The sequence below is a fragment of the Dama dama genome, chromosome 5 (genome assembly GCF_033118175.1).
Source record: "Dama dama isolate Ldn47 chromosome 5, ASM3311817v1, whole genome shotgun sequence".
Lineage (NCBI taxonomy): Eukaryota > Metazoa > Chordata > Mammalia > Artiodactyla > Cervidae > Dama > Dama dama.
In genome coordinates this window covers 60,284,678-60,309,169 of record NC_083685.1, presented here as the reverse complement: position 1 = coordinate 60,309,169, position 24,492 = coordinate 60,284,678, and the positions used below count along the sequence as shown (strand labels likewise).

Here is a 24,492-nt window from a genome sequence, read left to right as displayed (position 1 = left end):
TGCTATTATTTTCTCCCATTCTGAAAGCTGTCTTTTCACCTTGCTTATAGTTTCCTTTGTTGTGCAAAAGCTTTTAAGTTTCATTAGGTCCCATTTGTTTATTTTTGCTTTTATTTCCAATATTCTGGGAGGTGGGTCGTAGAGGATCTTGCTGTGATTTATGTCAGAGAGTGTTTTCCCTATGTTCTCCTCTAGGAGTTTTATATGTTGTCTAGGTTGGTCATAACTTTCCTTCCAAGAAGTAAGCGTCTTTTAATTTTATGGCTGCAGTCACCATCTGCAGTGATTTTGGAGCCCAGAAAAATAAAGTCAGCCACTGTTTCCACTGTTTCCCCATCTATTTGCCATGAAGTGATGAGACCAGATGCCATGATCTTAGTTTTATAAATGTTGAGCTTTAAACCAACTTTTTCACTGTCCTCTTTCACTTTCATCAAGAGGCTCTTTAGTTCTTCTTCACTTTCTGCCATTAGTTGGGTTTAAAATTTAAGATAAAGCCACAATGTTTTAAAAATATATAGTGGTTTTCATTTTAGAGAATACATATTTGTTTACATAGTAGCATGAAATATGGTAATCTACATGTGTTACATATGTGCATACATGTATTTTATGTTTAAAAATTCAGTGTAGTTCTTAGCAGGCAAAGTTTCTTAAGGAGGTATTTCCTGACAAGGTCATAAGAAATATTGAGCTTTCTTGAGAAGTGAAGTGTTTGGGGTATGGTAGGGGAGAAGAGCCAGGTGTTATCCAAAACTTAAAAATACAAAACAAAACACGTTTTATTTATGTTCATGGGTGCCTTTTCAGTCTTCCCAAGTTATCATCTGTAACTAGACCAGGATCTTCTGAAATTTTTATGCATTATTTAGCTAATCTGAATGCAAGCTGTTTTCAACTTATAAAGTAAGTTATATCTCAAAACTTGATTCCATAGGTCTTTTGGAGTGTGTCCTTAAAGATCGTTTCTGAACCAGATAATGTTAATCCATAGCATAGAGTTCCATTCTGAAATGCTAGGAATCTTTTTTCAATTTCCTTTTAGAAAATACACCTGGGCTCCCAGGAAGGTGATTTAGAGAATGACTGAAGTTGTGGACTTTTCTTTCATGAGGTTCTATAGGTATAGAGGTGTTTCCTAGCTTCTCAAGTCTTGACCTTTCCAATAGGCTTTGGGTCACTAAGGTAGTGCTGCCACAAAGCTCACAAGATTTCTAGCCTGAGTGCTGGAGTGGGGCAGGGAATGGCGGCAGGCTTCCAGAGGTGGGGCTTATTTTAAATTCGGCACCATTTGTAGAACTTTTACTTCCTGTTAGTTGCTTGAACTTTATGGCATAAATAAAAGAACACATATGATTTTGATATAGATTAGTTTATGGATGTTTAGATACTTTATTGTAATATTTAAAATCATGTGGTATGCCTCGTATGCCTACGAGGATGACCCATAACCATGGTGATTCCAGGACATATTTTCTGTATAGCAATGATGGATATAGTTTTAATAGTCTTTAAATATCTTCTTTGGGTATTCATTATTTTGCTTAATATTACAACATAACAGACTAGAATTCTTTCAGAACTGAAATTTAAGTTTTTAGTTTGAAAATATTCCATTTTGTGGGATTTTATGCTAATACTTATCAAAAAGTGAGGTGACTACTGATCTTTTAGGTTGCTAGTATGTATCTAATTCCCCTAAAATGTTTGATTATTAAAGAACCCAAAAACTATTATTTATGAATATTTTCATTCCTTTTAGAAATTGGATATTTACTTCTAAAGATCAAGTGAAACAAATCTATTAGGTGGTATTATCAAGTCAGTCAACACACAGTAAATTACTATCAGTCTTTGCCTTACTTGAAATAATGTACAAACACATGTAATTAGTTACTTTAACTAGAGTTGAAAATGGCTGTCAGTATCCTTGAAACTGTTTATAAAAGAGAAATTTATCACTGGGTTATGATATTAATGTTATAACTCAGCAGTAAATCATTTTATGACATAAAAGAAATATAGTACCTCTCTACAATATTACCACTGTTTCTCTTGAACAAATATAGGAAATTGTGGTACCCTTGTGAATGAATGGCATTTGTTTCTCAGGAACAGCCTATATTACTAATTGTGGGGAAGGTGGCGTGTCCATCCTTATCTATTTTATCCAGCCACACATGCTAAACAAATGCCATAAGTAAGTGTTCAGTTCAGTTCAGTTCAGTCGCTCAGTCGTGTCCGACTCTGCATCCCCATGAATCGTAGCACGCCAGGCCTTCCTGTCCATCACCAACTCCTGGAGTTTACTCAAACTCATGTCCATCAAGTCAGTGATGCCATCCAACCATCTCATCCTCTGTCGTCCCCTTCTCCTCCTGCCCCCAATCCCTCCCAGCATCAGGGTCTTTTCCAATGAGTCAACTCTTCGCATGAGGTGGCCAAAGTATTGGAGTTTCAGCTTCAGCATCAGTCCTTCCAATGAACACCCAGGACTGATCTCCTTTAGGATGGACTGGTTGGATCTCCTTGCAGTCCAAGGGACTCTCAAGAGTCTTCTCCAACACCACAGTTCAAAAGCATCAATTTTTCAGTGCTCAGCTTTCTTTATAGTCCAACTCTCACATCCATACATGACCACTGGAAAAACCATAGCCTTGACTAGATGGACCTTTGTTGGCAAAGTACTGTCTCTGCTTTTTAATAAGTAAGGGTTACCACATGGTAATCTTTCCTCTGGTTTAGGAAAGATTTGCTAGGACTGTACCTATTGTTAGGAAGAGGAAGTCCTTGTCCCTGTTTTACTGTAGTGCCATTATTTGTTTAGCTTTTTAAAACTAGATCTTTAAAATTTTTTCCACTGTGAGTAATAAGACCCTATCTTTGGTCTATCATTACTAGATTCTGGGTCAACTTCAGGATCTATAAAATGCACAAGACCCGTTATATCACAGTTGTGTGCATTTTAAAAACACCCCCAAAACACAGTTAAATATACCCAAGTTAATCAGAGACCCCAATTACTAATTTGTATGCAGAATTCCAGTAGTTAACGGGAGATCATCAACAAAATAGCCCCTCACTCCAGTGGACTCCCCACATGGCCTGTGCGTCCCCCCCCACTCCGTTCCCAGGTGAAACACACGAAGGCTCTCCTCAGACGTTCACAGTAAGGATTGCAAGGTGCTGAGTGAGGTGAAAGTTTTCCATTGAGTTTGCCACACTGTTTATGTTAGAATGATTTTCATACTTGTTTAAGGAAAAAGAAGTTTATGAATAATAATCAAGTAGGACTGTGAAATATCACAAACCAAATTATCCCATGTCTATTACAGTCAGATTTTATATTATTAATATATAATGGTTTATTTAAATAAGCCTGTTGAAATACTTTTCCCTATTTCAGGAATCATAAATTGAGTTAGAAATTTGTCCAGAGTTGCTTGGGATTCTGTTGAGTTTTAGGAAAATCCAGATTTTCTTATTATTAGTTGTATGAATGACATATAGTAATTATTTTCATTATCATTTTGCATAAATAAGTATATTTTATATACATACATTACTTCTTTATGTATTTTCAGTTTTTCATATGGTTTATAATATAAGGTTAGCATAATCTACTTTATAGCAAGTTTAATCCCTCATAAACCACTGTGTGCTTCTATAATTTAAATCTTGAAAATAAAAGTGAGCCAAATTTTTAACTTTATTTTAGAATTCACAAAATTCTTATTTTATAAGCATGGTGGAAAATTCTTCTGTCCTAACACAGCCTTAATGATCTTTCCATTTAGTATGGCTATAATTACTTCAATAAACAAATAGTCTTCTCTGCCCAGAAGATAAACAGTGAACTTGAACACCTGTTTCAGAATTGTGTTTCCCTCTGTCTCAGACCAATTCCTACCATTATTTCCCTTGCAAATCCAGGCCCTGTCTAGGTAACAATCCTGACTAAACTCGTGTATACCCACCCTTCTAGAACTCCAATAAATTATTTGCCGCTTGTCTCTTTGGCCATCTGTCCATCTGTTCTTAACTGTAGCTCCCTTCAAACACTTAACATATTCGGAAAGCTTATGCTACATGCTTTTGTTTTATATTTTTAAAACTTTTCTCGCCTGCCTTCCTCACCTGCATGAACTTCCGTTTTCCCCGTGCGCTAGCTTCCCCCTGCCTGTTGAACGTGTTGGCCTGTCTTTGGCTGCTTGTGAAGTGGTCTGAGCTGAGCAGAGCCTTCGGCCAGGGCAGGCAGGGCTCCAGTGCCCCCAGGGAAGCTGGGGAGGCTCCCTGGGTGAGGCAGAATGACACCACAAGGCTTACCTGTCCCAACACTGTGACGGGCTTCCCCAGTGGCTCAGACAGGAAAGAATCTGCCTGCAATGGAGAAGACCCAGGTTCAGTCCTTGTGTGGGGAAGTTCCCCTGGAGAAGGGAATGGCAACCCACTCCAGTATTCTTGCCTGGAGAATCCCATGAACAGAGGAGCCTGGCAGACTATATAGTCCATGGAGTTGCAAGGAGTCGGACATGACCGAGCGAATAACACTTTCACTTTCACAACACTGTGATACACATCTGCCCCCCAACTTCACCTGGCCGCACACATGGCCGAGATTCTGCTGGCTGGTTTCCAATGGCCTCCCTGACTTGGAAGCTTCCCAGGTCACCCCTTCGGGCATCTCTACACCCACTGGCTCTAGCAGGAGCCCTTTTTCCTGACGTGCCTTCTTGGTCTCTCATCCTTCTCTTCTTGCTTCCTGACCACCTTCTTGTCCCAGCCCCACATCCCTTCTCTGGTGTCTACACTGGCTCTTAAAAGTTGCCCACTTCCCTGTGACTCACCCTGCTGGAATCATGGCGAATCACGGCACAGCACCCTGGATCCAGCTCTTCCTTTTCTGGGTTCCTAGGAATTATATTGTCAGTTCGGGTAAGTTTTACTAAACTAAGGGGGCAAATGACCAGGATACCATCTTGATTACTGAACATTATTTACTGTATTAAAAAAATTATTTTGAGACTTCTCTGGTGGTCCAGAGGTTAAGACTCTGCACTTCCACTGCAGGGGACATGGGTTCAATTCCTGGTAAGAAAACTAAGATCCTGTACGCCACACAGGGTGTCCCCTAAAAAAATTATATTGGTGATTATATTATTTAAATCAGGTAGAATTTGCCCAGATACATGTATGTATATGCATCTGTAGAGCTTCCCTGGTGGCTCAGATGATGAAACATCTGCCTGCAATATGGGAGACGCAGGTTTGATCCCTGGAGAAGGAAATGGGTATACTGAAAAGCCACTCCAGTATTCTTGCCTGGAGAATTCCATGAGCAGAGGAGCCTGGCATGCTACAGTCCATGTAGTTGCAAAGAGTCAGACATGATAGAGTGACTAACACTTCCACTTTCAAACACATCTGTATATGTTCCCTCTCTTTGAAAATATTTCATATTAATCTTTACCAAAGAGATTGGTAGAGTGTTTCAAGCTCTAGAAAGGGAATACTGATACAGATTTTTAAATTTTTATTACAAACAGGTATTAATGGTACAGTTTTGAAAGAGGATATATGCAGTGTCCTTGAAATCAAGTCGGGACATCTAGCAATCCCAGTCCTATGGCACTGAGATAAAATGTAGGAGGTTTAGTAACTCTTATTTTAGGGAATTCCCTGGAATAGAGAAAGGCCGCTCATTCCCTCAGACCTTTGGCGATCAGTCATCAGGAGTATCATGGCCGTCCATCTGTTTCTCCTCCTGCAGCAGAAGTGACATGGAGATATTTTTGAAGCAAGCTAGATCTAAGCGACTTGTCCACTGCTTCTTGCCTTGTTGCTGTTAAAACCAGAGGAACGCCCTTCCTCAACATCACCACCTTTCATCACTATTTTTAGGCATTCTGAAATTTTTTTCACCAGCTCTGGTGGAACTACTTCTGACCACTAAACAATGTCACATTTGCTTTGATATCAATGCCATTTGCCTCATTTTAAAAACCTGCTTCATCTTTTCTCAGATCCTTTCCAAAGGCAAAAGCCTAACTTGATTTTTTAAACTTTTGGGAAATGCTTCTGTGATTGCTTTTAAGAACATCAGGAAAATGATAAAAGTTATTTTGGTGCAAGTTAACAGTTGTCTTTCGTTAAGTACAGATTTTCGCAGCCTTGGAAGATAACTAAATGGAGTATTAATGCCAACTGTAAAAATATGAGTACCTTTTATTTGAAGGACAACCACGTTTCACTGAAAGCAGGAAAGACTGGCATATTTACTTAAACAAATCCCAAAGGCGTTTTCACACACACACACACACACACACACACACACACGACTAAGCAGAGACAGTGTGTTTAAATCCTGATTGAGTACTCTTGGGGGCACTTTCTTTAATCTCACGTCTCTCATCTCAGTTTTAAGAAGTAGAAGTTACACTGAGTTAACTGAACCTAGACTTTTCATTTTGATTTTTCTTGCGTTTGAGGAAGCACCCTTTCAAGCAAGCTTGATATATTTTCTAAGAGTGAGGAAAATAATTTCACATGGACTCAGAAGTTAATACATATGTCAGTATTCCTCTACTTTGCAGTAGAGACTTGTCCACTCCCCTGACCACACCACCCTCATTTCTGTCCAAGAATATGACTTCAAATTGTGGGGATTTTAGTGGATTTTGATAACTGGTCAAGAACTTAGAACAATGCTGGCATATGCTAGGTGCTTAGCAGTGGTGTCAAGTAAATGAAAGGAGGGACCGATCAGTTGCTCAGCACCTACTTATTGTTCACAGCACATGACCTCTAGGCTTGGAGACAGAGGTGGAGGAATGAGGAAGGAAGTATAAGCGAGGTGGCTAGAAGAAAAGGTGGGTCCACTCCTGGCAAATATCTAAAAGGCCCTTTCAATGTAAATTGAAGTGTTTGCACTGTTGTTGTTTAGTTGCTAAGTCATGCCTGACACTTTTGTGACCCTGTGGACTGTAACCCACCAGACTCCTCTGTCCTTGGGATTCTCCAGACAAGAATACTGGAGTCGGTAGCCATTCCCTTCTCCAGGGGATTTCCCCAACCCAGGGATTGAACCCACGTCTCCTGCACTGGCAGGCGGATTCTTTACCGCTGAGCCCCCAGGGAAGGGCTAGCATCTGTTCTATGAAGACCAAATATACTCACGCCTCTGATGATGGTGGTAGCTTTTTTCTCAAAGCCAAAGTATGTACGATAGTGGGGTTAGGCAGAAGGAAGTGAGACAGAAAACTGAGGCGGAAAGGAAAGGAAGAAGAAGCAGAGTGTTTGGTAGATATTTTTTCCTTTATTTTTTTCCTTAGGATTAAAGTAGGTTACAAAATACCTGAACAAAATGATTGCTCATGAAATAAATCATGCATTTTTATGTACCTTTGTATTTTTATGTACCTCATGGAGCAACTGAATCAGCACATGGGTGCATATTAATTTTGCTAGCCAAAAGGCAGCCTTTCTGAAGCCTTGGGCATCACGTGTTTTTGGAGGGAGGCAGCCCCAAACATCAAACCCTAAGAATAATAAATCCCCAAAGAAAGTACACAGGATTCTGTCATTGTTCTGTTCTTGTTAGGTCAGGAAATGAGCATGCAGTTTTATTTATTAACTTTTTTAAACTAGCATTTCACCTGAAAAAAAGTAAAAGTGATGAAATTGATCAGAAAAAAATGAACAAAGTATGACACAACAAATTTTTAAAATAATAGCCAAGAATGCTGGATAATATGATAATGGAAGGAAACTCAGTGGTCTGAGTGTGGAATAAGCAATAAGCAATTGGAATAAGTAATATTAAAGTTCACTTCAATACTTGAGTGACCTGAGTCCACCATGCTTAATAGAATGCGGTTGCCCACAAAGGAGTAGATGATCATTTTATTGATTTGGAAATGCTGTACTGTGATAGACCCTAGTTTTATTATTAGAGCCTGTGGCAGAAATGGGTTAAATGGAACTATAAGAAATGCCTGATTTGCAGGTCAAAAACATAGGAGTGAAGCAGTTTCATATGGCTTAATCCTGCAAACTGTGCTTGAGTGGGAGAAATTTGAAAGGGAGCTCTGTGGGGAACTTCAAGGAGAGCATAGGCGACTTTTGATGGAACAGTATAGCATTGATCCCTGCGTCCTGAAGGCTATGGGGGCAGGGTCGACAGGGCGCCTCTGAATTTCTTTGCAGACTCAGTCATTAAGTCTACTGACTAGTGCCCTATGCTGGCTCCTACTTAAAGCCTCTGTCATTTTCTTCCAAGCACATTCCTAATGAAGAATACCTGCACAGCAGAAGGTTCTTGCATGTTCAGGGTACGTGTGTGTTCCTCTTTAGGTGTGAGTGCACATGTGCCTTCTTTTCGGAGCTTATCAGTGAGGCCGGTCACTTCCCTGATCTGCATTTTGCAGCTCTGACCAAAACTCTCTTTGTGGTGCTGTCTGCAGACAGGAGCAGCCCCTAGTCACCCTACCTTCAAGCAGAATGAGGACAGAGTGGCTCTTTTTTTGTGAGATTAGACTGTAGGCTCCCATGAGGAAAATCCTCGTAACTGGAAAAATTCATTAGTGTTTTGGAAAGGGACATCTTTTTTTTACCTGTTAAAAGCTAAGGTATGAATGGGAGAGTTTTTCTTTTTTTTTCCTGATAGGTTCCTTATACCTTTATTGAAAGATCATTTCAGGTATTAAGCTTATCTGAATGCAGTGATGTCATTTCATAATTATAGAATTAACCCTAAAAAAATAAGCTTATTATTTGGGATTTATTTTTCATTTTTTCCTCTAACTCTCAAATGATGATACCTCATTGATTATTCAGAAACTCAGATGGTAAGGAATGAATTTATTTGATTCAGTTAATATAAGCATTTCTTCAGACGTTTGATGTTGTACTAAGATGCTGTTTTCAAACTCATGATTACCAAAGGGGAAAGGTGGGTGGGAGGGATGAATTAGGAGAAGTTGATTAATATGTACACATTCAGTTCAGTTCAGTCTCTCAGTCGTGTCCACCTCTTTGCGACCCCATGAACCACAGCACGCCAGGCCTCCCTGTCCATCACCAACTCCTGGAGTCCACCGAAACTCATGTCCATTGAATCGGTGATGCCATCCAACCATCTCATCCTCTGTCGTCCCCTTCTCCTCCTGCCCTCAGTCTTTCCCAGCATCAGGGTCTTTTCCAATGAGTCAGTTCTTCACATCAGGTGGCCAAAGTATTGGAGTTTCAGCTTCAACATCAGTCCTTCCAATGAACACCCAGGACTGATCTCCTTTAGGATGGACTGGTTGGATCTCCTTGCAGTCCAAGGGACTCTCAAGAGTCTTCTCCAACACCACAGTTCAAAAGCATCAATTCTTCAGCGCTCAGCTTTCTTTATAGTCCAACTCTCACATCCATACATGACTACTGGAAAAACCATAGCCTTGACTAGACGGACTTTTATTGGCAAAGTAATGTCTCTGCTTTTTAAAATGCTGTCTAGGTTGGTCATAACTTTCCTTCCAAGAAGTAAGTGTCTTTTAATTTCATGGCTGCAGTCACCATCTGCAGTGATTTTGGAGCCCAGAAAAATAAAGTCAGCCACTGTTTCCACTGTTTCCCCATCTATTTCCCATGAAGTGATGGGACCAGATGCCATGATCTTAGTTTTCTGAATGTTGAGCTTTAAGACAACTTTTTCACTGTCCTCTTTCACTTTCATCAAGAGGCCCTTTAATTCTTCTTCACTTTCTTCCATAAGGGTGGCGTCACCTACATTATTATATATAAAATAGATAATCACAAAAGGACCTACTGTATAGCACAGGGAACTCTACTCAATATTCTATAATAACCTATATGGGAAAAGAGTCTGAAGAAGAATGGTTGTATGAATATGTATATCTGAATCAGTTACCTTGCTCTACACCTGAAACTAACACAACATTGTAAATCAAAATAAAATAAAAATTTTTAAAAATATAAAATTAAATGTAAAAAGGATGCTATTTTTAATATTTCAAGAGTGATAACTCTGCTCAAAATCAGATATTGAGTAGATTTGAAGTAAATATGGCATGGTGCCCTATCAGGAAAAGTGCTAGAACATTGTCATTAATTTATAGATTTTGCAATGAGCTTCTCTAAATCTGTCACATGTAAATTGTTGAAATAATGAAGGCTGCCTCTTTATCCCATGTGAGAATCCTGAGTATGAGGCAGGTAGCATACAAGGTGCCATTTGCAAAACCTCTGTGAACTTACCTATGAGTCTCACATCGCAGCGGTCGTAGCTGAATCAAGTTGGCAAATCAGAGAGCAATGCCAGTAGTGATGAAAACGATTATTTCTAGAATTGAAGGCAACTCAGAGAAAAAGCAGCTGGAGTTTGGACTCATTACTTAAATTTATAGAAAGGAGCTCAGAAAGGCCACGATGTTGCTGAGAAAGGCCACCATGAAGCGTGTTTTTTCATCAGCTTCTTGCAAATGTGATAAACAGACAACATCCTGAACTCCATAATTTCTAAATAGCTCAGGCCCAGGACCCATAGCTCGGCCCAGGGCCCATCAGAGCTCAGCATCTCAGGCCACGGGAATAGCATCTAAGCGTCAGGATAGTTAATTCAGGGACAAAACTTAAGTCAGGTCTAATACTTAGAGTATGTTTGTTGTTTCACAGTGTTTACATTTATTTACTTTTTCCATTTAAGTTTTATTTTATATTGGAGGGTGGTTGCATTACAGTGTGACATCAGTTCCAGGTGTCCAGTTGTGTGTGTATATATATTCATTCTCTTTCAGATTCTTTTCCCATATAGATTGTTACAGAATACTGAGTAGAGTTCCCTGTGCTGTGCAGAAGGTCCCTGTTAGTTATCTGTTTTTATATACAGTACAGCATGGACGGAGGAGCCTGGTAGGTTACAGTCCATGGGGTCACAAAGAGTTGGACACGACTGAGCGACTTCACTCACTCACTCACTCAAGTTATCCCTCCCCTTTGGTAACCATACGTTTGTTTTGTAAGTCTGTGAGTCTGTTTCTGTTTATAGTATGTTTCAAAAGCAAAGTCTGTAATTAAAAACAGTCAAGCATTTTGTGATAATCTTCTTAAAATAATAACTTTATACACTCAAGCAAGCATTTGGAGGTAATCTCCTTCAAACCTACTTTATAAAGTACTGACCCACAGATTGTGTGATTAGCTCATGATTCCTTCTATGGGGATTCTAAATACATTTACTAACTTATAATGTAAATAAACACACATGCCAGTGATTACAGAGGCAAAATAAAATGTAGAGGCATTTTTTTAGGACATATATTTGGTCATTATATTAGCAACCACTGATTGGCATATATATGCTCAATAAGTGTTTCTGGAGATGATTTGGTGTTAGATCTTTAGAGACTTTTTATGTGCTCAAGTTGCAAGGTAGTACTTTTATGAAAAAAGCAATTTCCCTAAATGTGGAAACTTCTTAGCAGAGAAGATGAAGATTCTCTTTCATAAGACTTATATATGTATCTTACATATGCAGGAAAAACCACCATTGCTAGGGTCAATGGTGACCACATCCCAGCGGTCCACCTTTAGTCTTGTTCCCTTGATGGCATCAAACACTGTTGGTCCGCCATTCTTGATCTCCTCCTTTTGATTCCAAGACTCTACATCCTCTGCCTTCCTGCCTCTTTGGTCTTCCTTCCTCAGCTTTATTAGCAAATTCTTTCTCTGCCAAACCAGGAATATGTTTTCTGTAGATTTCCATCTGTGACCTTCTTTTCTCCTCGTTTCACCTTTGGCCTGGGTGACTTCATTCATTGTTCCATGAATAAAATCTAGAGTTCCTGATCTCAAAGAGTCACTACCTCTTTAGCATGTCCCAACTTTTCTGTTCTTCAACATGTTTTTCCTTCTTCCTCTGTTCAGTTGTCCTTAGTTTTCTTCCAATTTATCAGACCTTTTTGCTGCCATTGTCTGTATTGTACATATTAAAGTTGTCATCAGTCAATTTGTGTCTGTCAACGTGGTAGATCTTTGTACCCTTCTCTCTTTATTTTCCATGTCTCCTTTTTAGTTGTCTACCAATGTTTCAATTCATGGTCCTAGAATCATCTCTAGCTACTGAATCTGGTCTTAGAGACTCATGATTTGGGCCTTTCTCCACACTTGTCAGGGTATAACTCATTGAGTTCTGGATTCCAGTGCATTTGTCTTTGTCTGGACTTTTTTCTTGGCCTGGCTCATTATCACCTTGCCCAGTTTCTTCATGAAGATTTCCTTCAACCCAGCCGCAAGTTATTGGACTCTCTATGGATTATGATTTCTTTTCAAGCCATGAAAAGTGAAAGCCACTCAGTCACGTCTGCCTCTTTGCTACCCCATGGACAGTCCACGAAATTCTCTAGGCCAGAATACTGGAGTGGGTAGCCTTTCCCTTCTCCAGGGGATCTTCCCAATCCAGGGGTCAAACCCAGGTCTCCCACACTGCAGGCAGATTCATTACCAGCTGAGCCACAAGGGAAACCCGAGAATACTGGGGTGGGTAGCCTTTCCCTTCTCCAGGGGATCTTCCCAAACCACAGATCAAACCAGAGTCTCCTGCACTGCGAGTAGATTCTTTACCAACTGAGCTATCACGGAAGCCCTTTTTAAGCTATGGAGACTGCTACTACACAGTGACCTTAATATTTACCAGTCTCCAGGTCTTACCTAGAGTGTAAATTCATTGAAAATAAAAGCCATTTGTATCTTTGTGTTCTCAGAAGTTCTTTCACGTAGTTTTTGTTTATTAAAAAAATAATTTGAATAAAATTATTCATTAATTGTACAGCAGCCAGTAATTACACTTGATCATTTGTTTTGTTAGAAAATACATTTTCAGCTAGATTTAAATGTTTCCCCTATTTTCCAAAAAATAGACTTTGCATATTTTGATCAAATGTGAATTTGTTTAGCCATAGTTGAAGGATAAAAAGTCACTTGAATGCCCTTCTAGAATAGATTCTTATCTTTAAAATGAAATTTTGCACATATTAGGATGGGCTTAAGCTTCCTGTGGTCCAAAATATTCTTGCCTTTTTCTTCTTTTTAGATCTCTACCAAAATACTTGCCTGCTGTGCTGAAGCTACCCTCTGTTGATTATTACTTTAAATCTTTTAAGGGAAAATTGCATTCATTTAAATGAAATTTAGTATGTAGAAAATACTTACCTTATTAAACAGAGCCACTATAATGAATATTACTAATGGTGTAAACTGTTGTGAAAACAAACAAAAGTAAATTGGAAAAGACTGGTCAGCCATTGTTGTGCTTTACATTTTATTTTCCAAACTTTTCATAATCTTGAAGTTTCCGTGTCAGGTCGCTGTATGGTAACTGTGTCTGTAGATTTTATTCATGTATCTGAGATTGGAAGATGTGTACCCATTATTTAATTCCTGTCTATGCTACACTATGAATTGCATCTTAAGAGAAGGAACCTTTTCTAGTGATGAATCATTTCCTGAGACATTAATGATCTTGTTGTCAAAAATAATACCATTAAAGAAAATAGACCACAACAGTCACTCCCAAATATTCCTCCTGAATAATGGGAAAACTACAATGAGATACCTCAGGTTAAAAATTGTGACTCAAGATATATGTTTATTAAAACAAAAGGAAATAGCAAAAAAGGACTTTTTTGCCTTATTTGTGTGTGGATGAAAATAAGGATTTTAGGAAACTAGTTATTAAGAGTTGATTTGTTTTTGAAATGTATTTTTTGTATACTGAGTGTTCTCCAGATTCTTAAATTTATTTTTCTTTATATAAAAGTATATGTTTGAATCTCAATAATTATTTATCCTAATGACCTTATGGGGCTGTTCCCAGTTACATGTACAGAAAGAGAGGAACCAGAATTTTAAAAATTAATTCTTGAGTCTGTATTCACACAGGACACTGCCTATACAGTAAATAATCAATATGGTTATTGTTGTACCATTCTCTTAATCTGTATTTTTAAAAACCTTTTTTTCCTGCTGCTACCCAATGTTATACATGCTTGTATAAATTTACAGCAGTACAGAAAAATATTGTATAGAAAAGTAGAATTATCTATAGTTTGTTACTATGCCAGTCAGCTGTTAAGAGTTGTAGATCTAACAATAATCAGTTCAGTTCAGTCATTCAGTCATGTCCGCCTGTTTGCGACCCCATGGACTGCAGAATGCCAGGCTTCCCTGTCCATCACTAACTCCCAGAGCTTGCTCAAACTCATGTCCATCGAGTCGGTGATGCCATCCAACCATCTCATCCTGTGTCGTGCCCTTCTCCTCCTGCCTTCAATCTTTCCCAGCATCAGGGTCTTATCCAGTGAGTCAGTTCTTCGCATCAGGTGGTCAAAGTATTGGAGTTTCAGCTTCAGCATCACTCTTTCCAATGAATATTCAGAACTGATTTCCTTTAGGATGGACTGGTTGGATCTCCTTGCAGTCCAAGGGACTCTCAAGAGTCTTCTCCAACACCACAGTTCAAAAGCATCAATTCCTCAGCTCTCAGCTTTCTTTATATTTCAACTATCATGTCCATACATGACTACTGGAAAAAGCATACCTTTGACTAGATGGACCTTTGTTGGCAAAGTAATAATGTCTCTATAATACCGATTCATAATGGCTGGAATTTAAATACCACTAAATGTGTGACAATGTTATAAGTGCTCTTGAGTATATTTATTAATTTAGCCATAAAAAAGAGTGAAATAATGCCATTTGCAGCAACATAGATAGAGCTAGAGATTATTATACTAAATGAAGTAAGTCAGAGCAAAACAAATACCATCATTCGGTATTTGTATATATTTGTATATTTGTATGTATATAGCATGTATATGTGGACTCTAAAATATGACACAAATGAACTGATTTATGAAACAGAAATGGACTCATAGACCTATAAAACAAATGTATAATTACCAGGAGAAAAGGAGGTAAGGGAAAGATAAATTGGAATTTGGGGATTAGCAGATACAAACTAGTATATATAAACTAAACAACAAGGTCCTCATGTGTAGCACAAAGAACTATATTCATTATCCTGTAATAAAAACCATGATAGAAAAGAAAATACTTTGACAAAAATACTTTGTATGTTTTTACAATAAAAATTGGATTCCTAAAACAATATATGTGTATACACACATATGTATATATATGTTTATTTTGAGTAATTTAATCTATAAACCCTATAAGGTACAATTTGTTATCACTGTTTATCCAATGACAGAACTGGCCCAGAATGGTTAAGTAACCTGATACGTTTGCTCCCAGGTTTTTCTATGGTAGATTACCATTTGATATTATTGCTTTTGTATTATTTACAGAAATAGGAACATGACATACTGATGCTGGTTTACTACTGTCAGATCCAAAACAAAACTGCTCCTCGCACGAAACTGCTCCTCGCTCCACTATGTAAATATACATAGCACCACCATACAATTTTTCTGCAAGTCTGGTTAGTACTATCTCCTTAAAGAATGAAAAAGCCATTTCTCACTGTCTTCACTCCTTTAAGCTGAATCCAAGCTGTTATCATCTCCTGCCTGGATAATTGCCGGAGTCACTGTGGCTGGTCTCCCCACTTCCAACATCACCCACTCCTGCAGTCCACTCTCCAGGCAGCAGCCAAAGTCTGATTGTTAAATGTCACCCAGGTCATGTTACCCTTCTGCTTAAAACATCTCAATATTCACATCCCTCGTGATGGCCCTGGAAATAGCACCCTGAGTCATCATCACAGCCCTGGAGACCCGTGTGGTCCCTCTCTGTCTCCTTGGGCCCCACCTCCTGCCTCCTCCCATCTCCCTGCCTCCTTGCAGCCACCATTCCATCTCTGGACCATGTCATGCTCATCCCTTCCTCTGGGACTTTACACTTTCTCTCCCCTTCATTGGCACTTTTGCACAGCCGGCTACTGTGTCCTCTCAGTCTCCCCAAAGCAGCCTTCACAGGCTGCCTTTCTAAAGAATCCTAACCCTCCAGTGCCCCTTCCAATCTTGATCTCTGTCATTTTCCTCAAAGCACTTAGCACTATCTGAATTTATTTCCCTATTTCTGTATTGTCTTTTTCTCCTCCTGTGGTTAAAAACTCCGTGAGAATAGGAATTTTCTCATTCATCCAAGTGCCTAAAAAAGGCGGGGCATATCAATATCAGGCTTTCAATGAACAGCTCAATTAATGAGCAATTTAGACACCAGCAATAGAAGGATGTTTCATGAAGTATTATTTATATATGCCTCCGAATTCTCACTTTGCTCTAGATTGCTGAATGAATGCTTGAATTGATTGCACATGGAAAGAAACTTTTCAGCAGCTCGGGATGTTGGTAGAAGCATCTATCTGATTAAATGAAAGTACAAAAGACAGGTTTACTTAATTCTTACTGAGTGGGCTTAAGAAATGAGACAAAGTATTCTTGTTGTGTGAAGCATTCAGGTCACTGAATAGCTGACCAATCACTGCAGTATTGTTAGGTAATTGTTATGAAGATAGGGAAGCAATATGGTGATTCCTGGGACAACATAACATGGTGCATTATGCATTCACAGCCAGATTCTCCAGTTATATTTTGATCAGTAGAAGTTCCTTTTTCTTGCACAGCTTCTTATTGCTTCTCCTTAAGCATCCAGCCATTTTGGGAAGAAAGTTAGCTCAGTAAGTGTTTTTAATGATGGGTTGGTATAGCCCCTTCCAGTTGTCGCAAAAATCAGCATGAACCTTTGATTAACCTCTTCAACTCTTCACTGAATCATTAGAACTATTCTATTTGGTACTGAAAATACTTGCATCTTACTTGTATTTTCCAAAGAGAGACACTTGTCTTTACAAGTGTCTTTACAATGCTCACTCATTTCTGCTTTAATAGTATTTTAACGTATGTGTTAAGTCCTATGAACTACCTTTGTCTGATTATAAAATTCTTTCTGAGAACAATATTTCTTTGATTACCCAGACCAAAAATGACCAGGTTGGGAAATTTTTCCCAACTCTTTAATATTAAAATGGTTTTTAGCAGGTGGAGTACCATTTGAGTACATACAAGTATGCAGAAATTTCAAGCAAAATCAGCACAGCACTCATATAGCTCCAAGTAAGATTTTAAGTGCCATAGGATTAGCTACTCTAGAAAGAGTAAGTTTTTACATGTAGATGTTTTTCTGCTGAACCAGATCAAAGAATGGCTGTGTATAGGACACTGTCTATAATTTGAACTTGAAGTCCATTTTTTGGATAGAACTTCATTATGACAGGCTGTTTCATTTATCTTTTGTACTCATCTTTATCTTAAAAGGATATCTTAAAAAGGATCTTAGAGATCACCTATTCAGTGTTTTTTATGGTGAGAATTATAGCCCAAAGAGGAAAGGTGGCTTTGTTAAGGTTTTAACAGTTAGTGGCTAAGCTAAACTGGGAATAGGAGGCTTTCTTGCAAAGTCTCTGTTCCTGCCTTTACCCCTGCATGTGTGGGACTCACATCCAATGAAGATGTTCAGCTGTAATAAGACGTTAATGTCTTGTGCATACTATAAAGGAATTCTGACATTCAGAGTCACTCACTGAGCTTTGTGTTCTGATAAAACTCAACATCTAAGAGAAGTTCAAGACCTGCTTCCCTCTCTTGCTCTTCCTCTCCTCTCTGTCCCCACTTAGAAAACGTGGTAATGCATTTCCTAAAACTGGATGGATACCCTCCCAACCATGTCCCATCTTTCAGTTTCAGCGATATCACATGATAGGATGTCAGTGGAGACGGGAGTTTTCCTGACCCATCCACCCATTATGGCCTGTCTTCTGTGTTAACAATGCACTTGGTTGTGGGATGCCTTGCTGAGCTTTTGAGGATAGTCTGTCTCCCTGGATGCCTTTTTCCCTGCTCTGGGCAAAGCTAAATGAACCAGAGGGGAATTGAACCTATAACCTTGGCCTCATTAATTTACCTGCTGTAAAAATCTCCTTTTGGAAATTTATGTTCTGCCGTGATGAGATTAAGAGTGTGATTTCATTCATTCAATAAATAGTCCCAGCATGACACTAATGGCAGCATAGAGCGCAGAGAGGCAGAGGACAAGGTCTTTGCCCTCGAGGGTTTAAGATGAGTGCTCCAGTCGAGAGTGTCAGGGCAGAAGTGATGACTGCTGAGGCAGGGGCATTAGCAAAATGCAAAAGCAGATCTTGAGAACAGAGAGAGCTGTGTCCTGCCGGGAGTACATCATGGACCCTTGAAGGATGGACGGGTTTTCCAGGAGTTGGAGTGAGGGTGGGTATACAGATGGTGGAGCCCAAGCCCATGAGTGGGGAGATTGCAGTGTGGTGGGAGCAGGCATGAGAGGCCCTGCAGGAGAAGGCAGAGGCACACAAACATTATCATGTGTGGTGGTAGTGGGCACAGGGATGATGGAATATTTCTAAACCAGAAAGTGATAGAATCAGAGCTCTGTAACAGGAAGTGGCATTCGTCAGCCACTGTAGAGTGAATTGGAAGGGAGGCTGGGGTTAAGGGAGAACCCTGAGGAAGTGATGAGGGTCCGAAGCAGGCTTCCCAACAGGGTGAGGGGAAGTGATGGAAGTGGGTCAAGGCTGGACCAGCAGGGCTTGGTAACTGAGTAGATGTGATAGTGGATGTTTCAACCTGGGTGCCTAGCAGATGGCAGGATCCTTCCTGAAGCCAGAAGAAGACCGAGGCAGGGCAGTTTTGTAAAGGAAGTGAACACATAAAATTGGAACATCGAGGAGAGGTTGGAGTTGGATGTGAAGATTCAGGAATCATTCATTAGGAGAGCTGTCTTAGCTGGGATAAGTGGATGAGATCATTGAGATAAACTGTAGAAATGAGAAAACGATGACCAAAGGTAGAACACTGAAGAAAATCTACGTTGGTGATCAAGACAGTGGGAAAAGAGCCTCAGAAACAGAGAATGAGCTCAGTAGACCGTTACAGACGCCGAAGAGGCAGAGCGCTGCCGAGAGGTATGTGGAGGCTCTCTTCTAATTGAGAGATGTCAGCAAACAAGAAGGAACAATAACCCAGGCTTGCTTTAACTCTGTCATTGACCAAATTATTGTTTTAATTGGGATTTCACAATGCATCTTTTTGATGCTTCTCTTTGACTTCTCTTAATTCAGTTCCACTACATACTTTTCTCGAGAGAGAGAGAGAGAGAGAGAGAGAGAGAGAGTTAAAAACCAAGCACATTCTTGTATGTAAGGAGTGCAATAGGAGTTCAAAACTGATGATGGTTGTGAAAAGGCCAGTCATCTGAGATCACTCGTTTATCCCAAGTGTTAAGCAGTAGCCTTATATGTACCAAGGACTGTGCCATGCCCTAGGAACACAGTGGCAGAGAACCACAGACACAAATCCAGGCCCCTGTTGAATTTACCTTCTTGTGTGAATGAAGCAAACTAAAGAGGAAAATAAACAGACTAAAGAAGGAAAATAGACAATATGTTCAGTGGTGACATGTCCTAGGGAGAAAATAAAGCAGAAGAGGAAGGGGGTTCAGAAGAACGAGCGTTTTCAGTAGAGAGGTCAGGGAAGGACTGATTGAGGAAATAACATTTGGATGAAACCCTGAAGAAGCAGGGGACATACATATCTAGGTGAACAGAGGATAGCACGTGCAAAGGCCCTGAGGTGGGTGCATGCCCAGTGTGTCTGAGGTCTGGCAAGGAGACCGGTGTTCCTGAAGGACAGCAGGCATGTGAGAAAGGTTAGTAAAGTTATAGGAACCATACCGGGGCCCTGTGGTCACAGGTTGACCCTGACTTTTCCTCTGAGTGTAAGGGAAAGCCCTTGGATGGTTTTGAGCAAAGAAATAAATAAGAGTCCTTCTGGCTACAGGGGAAGGAAGGGGACAAGGACAGACGGGAAGGTCAGTGAGGAGGCTTCTGCACATCCCGGGAAGAGGTGTGGGTGGCATGGACTAGAGTGGTCCCAGAGGAACTGTCGGAAGTGATCCAAATATATATGCTTTCTGAGGGTAAAGTAAAGAGAAGTTAACAGATTGAGACAGAAGGAGGTAAAGAGTCAGGGATGAGTCCATGTTGCTGAATCGGTCTGCGAGGGCTGCGTAACAAAGCACCATAAACGGGTAGCCGAAATAAGAGAAATGTGTCCTCTCATGGTTCTGTAGGCGTGGCCATGCTTAACCTGTAGGCTGAGTTGGTTCCTTCTGAAGGCTGTGGGGGAGAATCTGTTTCATTCCTCTCTCCTAGCTTCTGGTGGTTTGTTGGCCTTCCTTGGCTTGTAAGAGTATCAGTCCCTTCATCTTCACATAGCATCCTGCCTGTGTGTGTCTGTGTTCCAGTGTCCTCTTTCTAATAAGAACATCAGTCAGACTGGATTAGGGGCCCACCCTTTTCCAGAAGGACCTAATCTCAACTAACTGTATCTGCTATGGCTGTATTCCCAAATAAGATTCCACTAAATCCAAATAAGATTTAATTTTAGGTGAAAAACTAAAAATAAGGTGCATGCAATATAGCAATATAGCAATACCATGCAATATAGCAATCCCACTCCTGGGCATATATCCAGACAAAACTGTCATTCAAAAGATATTTTGTACCCTCATGCTCATAGCAGCACTATTTATGAAAGCCAAGACATGGAAACAGCAACCTGAATGCCAATTGAGAGATGAATGGTTAGAGAAGATGTGGTACATATATGCAATGGAATACTAGTCAGCCATAAAAAGAACAAATTAATGCTATTTGTGGTAACGTGGATGCAAGTAGGGATTATCATCCTAAATGAAGTAAGTCAGAAAGAGAAAGACAAATACCATGTGATATCACTTATATTCAAACATAAACCAACTCACAAACATAGGGAATAGACTTGTGGTCTCGAGGGGCCTAGGGTAAGGATGAATTGCTAATTTGGGGTTAGCAGATGTCAATATCACGTGTAGAATGGAAACACAACAAGGTCCCTCTTTATAACACAGGGAACTGTATTCAATATCCTGAGATAAACCATAATGGAAAAGAATATATATACGTGTGTAACGGAGTCTCTTTGTTGTTCAGCAAAAATTAACACAGCATTGTAAACCACCTGTACTTCAATTTTTTAAAAAAAATTGCCCTCTGATGCCCGAGGGGCCAGGACTTCAACTTAAGGATTTGGGGTGGGCAAGGGACACAATTCAGTCCATAGCAGTTGCCAAAAAAATGTGTTTGGAGAGAAGAGTAGAGTGCCAAAGACACTCTTTGAGGCTTTTAAGTTTAAGGACCAAGACCAAAGTTCACGAAAATGTTCAATACAAATCCCGTGTATGCTTGCAGTTGTGGAAAAGCACTTACATGTTAGTAATGGCTTTTAAGCTGTATTCTAATTGTTTGTGGCCTCCTGGTACTTCCCTGTGCAGCATAGGAAAGTCAGACAGAGTATGAATTGAGTTTTACTGGCTAATATGCCAAAGAAGTTATTGGTGCTGAAATGGAATGTTTTGAATGCCATAAAGAAGTCAAAGGACACTAATAAAAATAATAAAGAGCACTTTTCTCAGAAGGAGAAACAACTTTGGAGAACATCATTCCAGCCCTTGATTTAAGAAGTCATTTTCTAAAAAGTCAGGCATGTTACCGTGCTTGAGCAGTGGCAGTTTGCTCCTTCATCTGTTTTTGATGAGAAGGTAGTTAAAACATATAAAGTCATTTTTAAGAAATCATCAAGGAAATATTATCACATTTTAGCTAATTCGAAAAATAGAGACACCATCATGGTAACTTACCATTTTATCCTTTTGATGTGTTTTCTTTGAGTTTTTTTTTTTCCACGTTCCTGCTGTTTAACATAGAGACAAAAGCTAGGATAGCAAGGTGGTGGTAGTGACATGGAACGAGTCTACCCAACATTGCTCGGCACGTCCAGCTCAAATTTCTCTTGCCGTTCAGCTCACATTGCACATTCTGCCTCCTCTGCCCCACCTTTGTCTGGCTAAGGTCTAATCATCCTTCAAAACTCAGAAGGCTTTGGGGAAGCCCCCTCACTGGTGTATTCCCACCCTGACTGGTAATGGAAAGCTGTGCCGCCATATTACCCCACACCTAAGCACATACCATAGTACTTCACATCTCCACCAGCTTTGATGACAGGAACTGGGCAGTTCATTTATTTCCTCAGGACCTTTCGCACGACCTGTGGGTAGGTATTCAATAAATGCATGTGGACTAGGAAAGAAAAAAAAAATTATTTGCCTGGTCCACATCTGCCACTGAACCATGAGACCTTCTTAGAATTTAAAACTGTTTTGTTCAGATTGTGCCATAAACCAGGATAGAAAAATGTAATATATCTTGGGAAGAGTCTCCTTAAAAAGTATTCCATGCATATTGTTGCTTCAGGGGTTAAATTTATGCCTCAGAACTGAATCCTTCAGTTTGTAACCATGAAAGTCACCTTAGATAGTTACATATGTGGCTTATTTTTAGTGTTGACTATGTCCCTTCCCAGGTGGCACTAGTGGTAAAGAACCCGCTTGCCAATGCAGGAGACATAAGAGATGTGGGTTCGATCCCTGAGTCAGGAAGATCCTCTGGAGGAGTACATGGCTACCACTCCAGTTTTCTTGCCTGGAGAATCCCATGAATGGAGGAATCTGGGGGGCTACAGTCCATAGGGTGGTAAAGAATCGGGCACAACCGAAGCGACTTAGCACCCACACATGTCTCTTTAAATGAGTAAACACAATGAACTGAATTGAACATGCCTAGGTAAGTTAACATGGAAAAAATGCAGGAGCTTGGAGGGTGAAATTGCTGGCAATAGAGACAAGAATTAATTTTAATTTGTGCATTGTTTTGGAGAGGGGAGAGTTTTTCACCTGGCATAACTGAGATACAATCTGAGTCCAAGTGAAGAGGGTTGAGAAGTATTGCAATAGCGCTTTGATGCCAAAAATACTTTCATGATGACTTGGCTCAAGATTTCTCTCCTCCCTATTTCACCTAGAATGCAAATAATATTTTTTGGTATTCAGTCTCAAAATTAGGAAAAGGAAGAAAAAGTTTACATGAGATTGTTTATGGTTTCCTAGTACTGACAAGAGGCTTTACTATAGGGGACTCGTGATACATTACTACTCTCTTGAAGGTTTTGCCTTAATTTCCTACGTGATATGGGACCTTATTGAATTTATTGATGGAGCCAAGTTGAATGACAGATATTGAGCTAAGCTATACAGCATGTCAAATGTGCCATTGCAGTGTAGTTACTTAAATCTTGATTTCTTTCCCCAGCTCTACTTTACGAAGTGTTTCTACTGGATCCTCAAGACCTTCCAAAATATGTTTGGTGTGTGGGGATGAGGCTTCAGGATGTCATTATGGGGTAGTAACCTGTGGCAGCTGCAAAGTGTTCTTCAAAAGAGCAGTGGAAGGTAAATGTTCATGTGGGTGTTCCTTTTACACATTTTCCCCTAGTGTATGGTTTACTCTATAGCATTATTGAGAAATAATCCAAAAATGTTTTGAGATGTAATCTGTCAGTGAAAAATAATAATGCCTTGCTTAAAAATCACTTGGAGATTTTTCACTGAACAATATTTAATAGCCAAATTTTGAAATTGTGGGTTGGGAACAACCAGTCAAAAACACTGGTTTTTTGGTTGTTGATTTATACCAGTTTGTTTTTCACTGAGACTTAGAAAAATAATTATATGTCACCACAATTTAATTTGCATGATCTAAAAGGGTGTTTTTTAAACAGTATTGCCTTGTCTGTGTTTCTATATAAATATATGTGTTTGTGGCAAGTTAAAACATATCAGGATCATGTGTGTAATTCAAGTTGTATTCCTAACAGAATTATGTCATTTAATAGCTGCTTGAGATTCCAGGTCTCCATTTGAATCCTACTTTTGTTCTTATTGAAAGTTTTCAATCCACTATATTAAATGAAAAATTGTACTGAGATTAAAGTATACGTAGGATAGCTTTTGTTCTGTCCAAGTAATCATACTTCCTAAAAGGAAATGGTCTTTTGGTTTGTTTCTGCCTTACTCCAGCCTCACTTCCAAGCAATTAATTAACATCATATTTAGGCCAGATGGTTTCATTAATGTTGATGACTAAAACTGGTCAAAGTGTAGAATTTTTTTGCTGTCAGGAGAAGTATTGTGTTATCGACACTTATTCTCACTAAAGAGTTCAGCATTAAGATATCTGCAGGTGGATTTCTTAGAACATTTTTCCAAGAGATGAATTGGTGCTTTAGAGACTTTTAAGCATAAATGATTTGAATGTTTCATCTTTATTTTGCTGATGACCACAGGAAATAGTCTTAGTTCTCAGATGAAAAAAGCTGACCAAGCAGTTATTTCTGTGCTTCCAAGATTGATTCTGCATTATTTAATTGATAGCACATGATTCATGTTATTTACACAATTAATTATTTAATATTCCCCAAACCCAGCATGGAATTGATAATAGGA

The 24,492-nt window shown here is 39.4% G+C and overlaps 1 protein-coding gene across 4 annotated transcripts in view; it reads left to right on the top strand.

Annotated features, from left to right (window-relative positions):
* Positions 1–24,492, top strand: part of NR3C2 (nuclear receptor subfamily 3 group C member 2) — a 419,668-nt gene that overhangs the window by 180,340 nt on the left and 214,836 nt on the right. For 3 of the 4 annotated variants that reach the window (XM_061142470.1, XM_061142471.1, XM_061142469.1), the window contains exon 3: positions 23,300–23,451. In XM_061142470.1, the coding sequence (XP_060998453.1) occupies positions 23,300–23,451 (152 nt within the window). The remainder of the gene's footprint in view (positions 1–23,299; positions 23,452–24,492) is intronic. The other variant, XM_061142472.1, reaches the window with a different exon arrangement.